The sequence below is a fragment of the Pterocles gutturalis genome, unplaced genomic scaffold (genome assembly GCF_000699245.1).
Source record: "Pterocles gutturalis isolate BGI_N339 unplaced genomic scaffold, ASM69924v1 scaffold44605, whole genome shotgun sequence".
In the NCBI taxonomy this organism is placed as follows: domain Eukaryota; kingdom Metazoa; phylum Chordata; class Aves; order Pterocliformes; family Pteroclidae; genus Pterocles; species Pterocles gutturalis.
Genome location: NW_010142571.1, coordinates 191 through 9,046, shown reverse-complemented (window position 1 = coordinate 9,046; position 8,856 = coordinate 191). Strand labels below are relative to the sequence as shown.

General features: G+C 46.0%; 1 protein-coding gene across 1 annotated transcript in view; it reads right to left on the bottom strand.

Annotated features, from left to right (window-relative positions):
* The window catches only part of LOC104469764 (parathyroid hormone/parathyroid hormone-related peptide receptor-like), a gene marked incomplete at its 5' end in the record, with an annotated part of 10,552 nt that extends 4,156 nt beyond the window's left edge, over window positions 1-6,396 (bottom strand). Inside the window, 3 exons of the mRNA XM_010084406.1 lie at window positions 748-842; window positions 4,526-4,592; window positions 6,336-6,396. Of these exons, the coding sequence (XP_010082708.1) occupies window positions 748-842; window positions 4,526-4,592; window positions 6,336-6,396 (223 nt within the window). The remainder of the gene's footprint in view (window positions 1-747; window positions 843-4,525; window positions 4,593-6,335) is intronic.
* Between the last annotated feature and the right edge of the window lie 2,460 nt (window positions 6,397-8,856).

Below are 8,856 nucleotides of genomic sequence, written 5' to 3'. Positions count from 1 at the left end.
TTCCTGCTTCGAATGAAACGTCCTGTGTTCGGAGAGTAAGATGGTAGCAATGAGCTCATGGTTTGCAGCCCAGATCGTTCTGCTCTCCCCCCTCTGCCTGTGTCACGCCGGTCAGTCCAGCTCTGGAGACTATGAGAAGCCTCAGGAGCTCTCAAGCAGCTGAGGTGTCTCAGCAATCTGCTTTTTCTCTTCACTTTTGACCATGCTACAAATATCCTAAATTATCAAGAGAGAAGAGCTGGCAGAACAAAGGAAAACAAAACAAACAAGGAATGGCCAGATTTCCAGCAGAGTCAGAAATGTTTTTTTTTCATTTGAGCAAAAGCGCTGAAACACCAAACAGACCAAAAAAACCAAGTTTTACAAAGCACAGGAGGGAAATAAATAGAAATAAATAAATTGGTACAAGTTTTAGGGGCTTCAACCGCATAGGCAATGCTTTTATTTTTTTGTGCTCTTGGTTCAAGGCCAGCACAACCACTTCCAAACTGGCTGAAGAAACTGAATTCCTCTCTCTAATCTACGAGGCAGGTCCCCCAGATTGGATTTGAAAGGTTTAGGAGATGTTTAAACTGCTATTGATTCATTCTGCATTACCAGACTTAGAAGACAGAATTCTTCTCACCTTATCTTAGGTGTCTACAGTGTAGACATCATGAACCAGCCATCCTGGGCTCCCTCTGTAGTCAAGGGGGTAAAATAAGGAGCTGAACATCTCCCAAAAAGTGGAGAGGGAACGTGACTCACCTGTACTGTTGTCTTGAGTCACACCTCCCTGCATTCGTCTCTCGTAGCTTGGTTGCTAGGACTCTGATAATATTGATAAAAAGAATAAAATTTACCTGGAAGAGGTGGGAGAAAAAAACACAAAACAAAACAAAGAAAGGATAACTGTTAAAAAAGATCCAGATGACAACGGTGTTGTTTAGTCAGTGCTTTCCCCAAGATGAATCAAGGGCCTGTGCAGTGATCTGATCATTCTGTGGTCAAAGCTCCTCCTGGGAGAGCTTGTCTTGTAGAAGGGATGAGCTCCCCAGCTCCACACTGACATCTGAGCTAGCCATCCCAGCCGACACCTGATAACTGGGTTTAACCTCCTCAAGTTGCACCAGGGGAGGTTTAGGCTGGATATTAGAAAAGATTTCTTCACTGCAAGAGTGATGAGGCATTGGAACAGGCTGCCCAGGGAAGTGGTGGAGTCACCATCCCTGGAGGGGTCAGGAAACATGTAGATGTGGTGCTTGGGGATGGGGGTTAGTGGGTTGGGTGGTGTTGGGTTGGACTTGATGATCCTTGAGGTCTTTTCCAACCTTAATGATTCTGTGATTCTATATAAGGCAGCTCCAACTCTCAGTATTTTTCACATAATCTTTTTTCAAAACTCCATACAGTGATATGGGTCATTTTCATGGCCTCATAAACCTCTCAAACTTAGTTTGAGGTCTAGAGAGCAGAGCAAAATTAGGTTATATTTGTCAGCCCACCCAAGATTAAGATCTCCCCAGGCTACGAGAAGCGTTAGCAGGATGTCTTTCCATGTTTCCATGTGCAAAAGGAAGGAAGAAGAAGCAAACTGTACCATGACACAGAGTAGACCTAACTAGAGGTGACAGATCAAGAATGGAGAAGGACAGTATCACTGCAGAACTTCTGTTGTATGTCTGCTGCTAACTCCCGCTCTGGAGGAGTGTTTAGTACGGACCAGATAAGGACATGAAGGAAGTAGTGTCCACTTCCCATGCAGGGAGCCACATCTATGGCCAGCTCCTCAAGCGAGCTACTCTGCTCCCACAGGAACATGCTCACGATGACCTATGCAGCAAAAGGTAATGGCAACATCTCGTGGCTACACTGCCACTTAACAGAGACGAAAAATGGGGAGATGTCTGGTTTCCCAGCTTTTTGGAGCTCTTCAGAGGTGGGTTTCACTGGGGCTGGGATTACACCTGCTGCTGCCCCAGACAAACCCATTCTTGGGTCTACGGCAAGGCCACAAGCAGAACCGTTGTGTAACAGTCTGCACTGGGCAGATCCGTGTTGCTGGGCTGTTGCTGATGGCTATGGGTTTCTCTGGAGGCTTGCAGCGCCCTTTGACTTCTCAGACGCCTGTATAGCAGCATTGCAAGGAAACAAATTACCATGCCACACACAGGCTCATAGTTTTACACCAGAAGAGGCCATTGTGAACCTCTAGTTTGATCTCCTGCAAAATGCAGCCCATAAGACCTCCCTTGTGCTCATTTTTGTTTGAGCTATAGCAGATCTGAGTTTCAGTCTTTCCGTGACGGAGATCCTACCACAACCATTGGTAAGTCATTCCAACGGTTAATTATCCTCACTGTTAAAACAAGTAGTTCCCTGAGCTGCTCAACCAACACCGCCTGGTTTGCTACGGCTTTGTCTTCTGTGGTTGGATTCCTTCTCTCTTAACGAGGTGCAAGTTCATTTTGAACAGCTCTTTTTTGTGTTAAAAAGGGGGTAAGGTCGTAATGCACCCTTTCCCTTTGAGGGGCATTAGTAGAATTTCTCTCCCCTATCTATCTGACTGTTTTCATGAAGTTTGTGGGAATTTAACATCCATGCAACCCCACTCCCTTAGTTACATTTGGTTGGAATTTACTGACTGGCTCAAAAGATGTAAAGAGAGGGATGGACAGACCGACAGGCAGGGAAGCACGCAGCCTGGGGGCATAGAACTCATTTTCACTGGAAACCAGTCTGAAAGGGAAAAAAAAAAAAAAAAAAGGCAGGCTTTGTTTCTCATGTGAGTTTTTGTAGCTTCAAAGGCTCAAAAGTGGGACCTTGCTCTGCATTTGTTGGCTAAACTGAAGATGTTCAACCTTATCGCAGTCAAGAGGGAAACTCCTCTGATTTCCTGAAACATACGCTAAGTTTTAAAAGAAATTCAGACAACAGGGTAACATCAAAGTTAGCAGGAGAGTAGAGGGATTTTAAGCCCCTCAGCCTCCAAATTCTCTGCAAGTACATCCAGAAAACGCAGAACTAAGTCCAGCAAAATATGACCAGCCAGTGTGGGAATTGAAAAGGCAGCCAAGTGAACAATGCGAACCCACAGAAATTAAACAGAAACAACCCACAGAATATTTTTGCGTGATAAATAGCAGCATTTGCAAATAGCCAGGGTACAAGCACAGCAGAGCCTCACGGAGAAACATTATTTTTACAAGGACGAGCCTCAATTGAGCTCTTTCTCCTCTGCTAATTGGGCTTTAAATTAAATGCAATGGGGTTGCTGGCATTCATCTCACTGAGCTATCTGAAATTTCTCCTCCATCCCACCATTTCTTTTCCAATGACCACGATGTGGGCTTGGTGATTTGTTTCTTCCAAGGTGTAGAACTAATTGCTAGAGCCAGGTGGAGAATTTTCACTGAAAGGAAATTCTGATGAAGTAAAAAGCCCCTCTCCCAGGTTCAAAGCACCTCACCTAATTGCACATAGGAGCATATTCACCTCCAAAACTTTCCTGTTGTTTGTATGGAGACGGTCTGATTTTCTTCTCACCCACACTGATCATGTTCCAAGGCCTCCTGATTTGTGAGTCAGAAGGAAGTGTACAGAGCCTGATACAAAACCCTCTGAAGACTATGGAGAGATCCTTGCTGACGCCACTCGGCTACTCGCGGATGAGTGTACAGGGGAAGTAGGATGGGTGGGAGTGGAAAAGCTCTTTTACATGCACTTGTCTAACCATCAGAAGATGGAGTTATGGAGATCCATAGAGAAAGACAGAAGGAGAAAGAGGGTAATTCATGAAAGCTGTGAAAGCACGTTCTCAAGCTATTTCGGATCCTGCTCAAGCAAAGACATAACCACCCACTGAATTCCCCTTCTGCATGTAATCACAGATTATAATGACCTCTCCAGCTTGTGAGAGCTCAGTCCTGTCTCTGGATAATGTCACTTATATCCTTTCTGTCCCCTCTGGCTCCTGGGTGGGGGCTGAAGTGATCTTCTGTCAATGACTAACGTCATGCTTGATCATAGCTGGGATGGTTTAACTTTCACCCCCACCTCCAGGCTTTCATCAGTTCAGAAAGACAAGTCTGAAAAAATCTGATGACACTGAAGCACACCAAGGGAAAAGGTTTGGTCCAGATACAGAACCCAAATTCCAGTTCTTCCCCCTGGAGATAACTGGTGAGAACATGTTAAGACCCTTGACGGTTTCCAGTATCACGTGGGTTGGTTATATTGGCTTGAACTAATTTTTTTGATGTTTGAAGTTTCTTTAATGATTTCAGGGTCTTGCCTCTGTGTAATTTTTCTCTCCTAAACAAAACTTGAAGTTCCTCAAGAACGTCTCTGCCATATGCAGCCATCAAATTTACAGATAGGTCAAATATAAGGTCCTTAAAGTGGATATACAGAGACTCCACACTATTAAGGCAGGAACTGGGTTAACAGGGTGATCAGAGAAGGGCAGCCTGGCTCAACTCTTCCCACTAAACCTGAACTGACCAAAGACACTGCCTCCCACCCTTCGGAACCAGCCAGTACTCACCACGATAGCTGCCAGGATGGGCACCTGAATAATCCATTTTAAATTGCCAGCACTCAAGTCCCAACACCTGAGAAGAGATTGACATCCCGTCAGGAAATCATTGGTTACAAAGAACAAGAGGCTCAAGTGTCTTGTTGGATAAACCCACCCTGGAAGGATGGGTTCCTCCAAAGCCTGGTGTGGTGGAAGGACTCTGCCTGCAGCCAGGATGGCTTTGAAATAATCCTTCTCCTGCTGTTCTAGTATTCAAAACTGAAACCACTATTAAACTCATTTAAAGTTATGCTCTCCAGATGGTGGAACAGTCATTCCACCATCAGATGGTGGCTCTGTCCACAGTCATCAAGACTTGTCCCTTCTGGGCAGGAACCCACCCTCTTCCACTTCTTCTTCACCTCCTTAGGAGAAAAAGCCACAATAAAAGTAATCCAGCTTTCATGAAATCAAGAGAGGCTGAAATGGCCTAATACCAGCCCTTGGAATAAACCTGCACAACTTTGCAAGGGGACAGGTCCTGTCTGAAGATGTGGTGATGGGGACAACACCGTGGTTTTACATTTTTCCTGTGCAGGGGGTGAGGCAGTGTCCCAGGTTTCCCAGAGAAGCTGTGGATGCCCCATCCCTGGAGGGGTTCAAGGCCAGGCTGGATGAGGCTTTGGGCAACCTGGGCTGGTGGGAGGTGTCCCTGCGCATGGCAGGGGGTGGCACTGGATGGGCTTTAAGGTCCCTTCCCACCCAGACCATTCTGTGATTCCATGATTCAGTTTCTATGCTTCCTTCAGCCCTGCTCTTGCAGTGAGACCCAACCATGCCTCACAGACATCTCTATCTTCTTTCCATCTTCAGCCCTTATCCAGGCGAGGACTGGAAGGGCAAACTGCTGGTGGTGTGGATGTTGGGCTACGGTCCTCCATCTGCCAAGAAGGGTCTGGACACTATTTCCTCCCAGGTGTTTCCAGCAGCCATTGAATAAGGTCACTCAGTGTTAATTACTCTGTTTGAATTCTCTCCAACCACGGCGAGAGAAGGGCCACAGGCTTTTCTTTATCTGAGCCAGACAGCCCCCACATGGCAGCTGCCGTTTTCATTTCACGGGCCAAGTGCTGCCCAGGCAGCTATTCAAGGAAAGGCAGAGAAACCACCGGCGCTGACGGAAAGGCTCTACGAGGATGAGCCTATGCCAACGGAGATGTGTCACACTGCAGGAGCTGTGTTCCTCCGTCCTTCCAAGCCTGGAGCTGAAATCCCCTTTGGAAAGCAATCTCCTCCCAGGCAAAGCCACTTTTGCTGGCAGATGAAATCCATTGTGTGGTCAAACCTGTGCATTTTTCTGGGGGGGGAGAAATGTGATTGTATTGGGGTTTGAAGACTGGATGCTATGGATCCTTTGCTCAGAATACCGTAGGAATATGAGGCCGTGAGGGTGTGTGTGTAGGACCAAAGAAGCAGCTGATCCATGTCTTGTTTCTGATGGCAACCAGAAGCTGATATTTAATGTGGAACAGGCAAGTAGGTAGTGATATTTTTCCAGAATATTCTTCCAACAATCTGCAGTTCGGGATGGCTTCCTGAGACAGAACACTACTAGGTATTTAATACTTCTGGAGGAATTTATCTCCCATGAGTTTGTACAGATGCTTTTTATATCTAAGGACCTACAGGCATCCACACCTAACTTCATATGAGAAATCACTTCTGGCTTTGCCTGGTTCCTTTTTTCCTTTTGGTTCACCCACAAATTTACCTTTGCCAAAAAACCCACCAAAGCATCACATGTAAAAGGGAGAAAAGAAAATCCAATGCGACTTACTCTGTGTCGGCTAGAGTGGCTCTCACGCTGGCCCACGCTGTAACAAATACAGCAGGGAGTCCTGCAAAAAAACACAGGTCAGATGGGGTGAGTAGGGGGATTAGAGGGCTCCAGTACCATGAGACCAAGTGAAGCAGGCTAAAGAAGGGTGGAAGAAGGAGTTTTTAAATATTCAAGCATAATTTGGACTAGCAAAGCCTGATCTCAGTCTCATGTCTCTTCTGTAGTCCAAATAGTAAAGCAAACAGTGGCAGGGAGCATCTTCTGGAAGACGAATGCCATGGTCTGGACATGTCCAACCTCCTAAACTCTTCCAACCTCCAAAACAGAGCAACTTGCTTTCCCAAGCTCCTGGCCACAAGTGGTCCAGGCTTAAGTTACCTCTTGGTTCATGCTTGGGAGATGCTCAGGTCTGGACCTGAGATGGGTCATGGACGTGGCAGGAGAAATCATCAAGTTCCTGTGCCTGTCCTTCAGCACTACTGTAGAAAGACATAACCTGTAGTGCTTGAGCTCATACCTGCTCTAGCCAACTGATGCTGTTTGAAGCAGACAAGGGTTTCCTGCAGCACACCACTCCCAGGACATTTGTTCCCTTCCCCCGGTGTCAAGGAAAGGTGGATCTGGAGTCAGGCTCAGACCATATCTCCAAGCACAGGGCTGGATGGATTGGAAGCTCTTTAAGCTTGAGAGACTTCCTTCATGAAGCTAATAAATGCTAGAATTTAGTGTAACGCTTGCAAAATACTCCAGCCAAAGGTCCATTCCCAAATGAACCATCTTCCTTTCAACACAGTCACACCAGGCATCATCTTTTCCTTGTGAGAAGTAAAAGGATCACCAATATCCAAATGCAATCTTCTATTTATTTTTTTTTAGAGTCCAGCTCTGCTTTATTTGTACAACTGAGTCCCCTACTGGCTTCCCTTAAACGGTAGGATCAAATCCACAGTAGCTTCCACAAATTCAAGAAGAATAACCCCTTTCAGGTGAAAAAAAAAATAAATTAAATAAAGGAGACATTTATCACCGATGACTGTAAATATGCTGTTCATAGTCTGAGCTTATTGGGGCTTGGCGTGCATAAGCACACGCTTAACTTTCAGCATGCACTTAAGTCTTATTAGACTTCTTAAAGACTTTCCTGACCACGGACGTTTTCCTGAGCTGGGGTGTGGATCAGGGACGCCCGTCTTGTACACGCACGGACAACGGGGCCGTTATCTTGGTTGGAACCTTTAAATGCCACGGTAATATAAGAAAGCATAAATAATTAAACACAGAGCCTCACTCAGGACCGGTGCAGCCAACAAAGATACATTTATAAGGAATGCACCCTGCTTTACAATCCCCTACAAGGGCTGGCACTGGAAAGAAAATACTTAACCTATTGCACTGGGAACCCGTGAGCGTGTTGAGGCTGAGGGCTTGGGGAAGGTGGTGATTTATCGTAACAAGCGCCATCTATTTCCTCCGTGCTGTTAATCACCTCTCTATGAAAAATACGTGCGTGCTCCGAGCCACTGGCTGAGATACCAAAGGCTTCAATGCATATCATTGTGCTGATATAATTGGTGATGTTCCAGTTTGTATCAGCTGAGAAACTGGCCATGTGGAGAGGCTTGGATGCCTGCTGCCTGCCTGGGAGATGGTGGAGGCTGACCCACTATTGTGAAGGTCTACAGCTTGAAAGACGGATTGTTTCAGAGGTTTGGATGCATTCAGCACGTACTTGCTCCTCACTAGCCTGTTCTGTACTTCAGGAAGGACACCGTTCCTGTTCGTGCTAATCCTGGGCTGTGTTCAAGGTTCTTAGCAACAATAAAACGTACAGGAGAAAATAGTTATACCTAAAAAAATCCCTCTGGGTGGATTTATTGTGCCCTGTGCGCTGCTGCCTCGCTCCGTTCAGGCAAGCTTAGGAAAAGGAACTTTGGACATTTTCTGCAAAACACACAAACCAGATTCCTGGCACTGGTTTTGTTGCTACATTTGTCTTTCTGTGTCCTTCTCGTTTTGCAACGTAAACACTCATAAAGGTTCTTAAATTTTCAAAAAGTGGGACGAATCCTTCCCCTCCCTTTCCTCTGCCCCATTTTTAGATTCTCTCTCCATCAACGTAACACAGAGTGTTTGGACCATCAGGTAACTTCTAGAATTCAATCTTTTCCTCCCACTCTGGTAAGCTAATCGTTCAACTCGGAGAGTCAGAAGGCTCAGCTCTGCCTCCAGCATCTTTTATTTTCAGAGGGTGACTTATGTGTGTCTGCCCTTGAAAGTCCTCCTCTGTGATGCCCCAAGTCTGATAATTCCTCCTGCTGACCACTCACAGCACCCACTGATGGGAGAGCCTCTAGCCAGAAAATCAGGACTGATATCCTCAAAGTCAGACATCTAAAGATGTCCACAAACAGCAAGATACCCAAGAGGATGCAGCTGTGTGAGCACGAAAGTCACGTGGTTAGATACATCTTAGAATCCCAGGATGGTTTGGGTGGGAACGGACCTTGAAGACCATCGA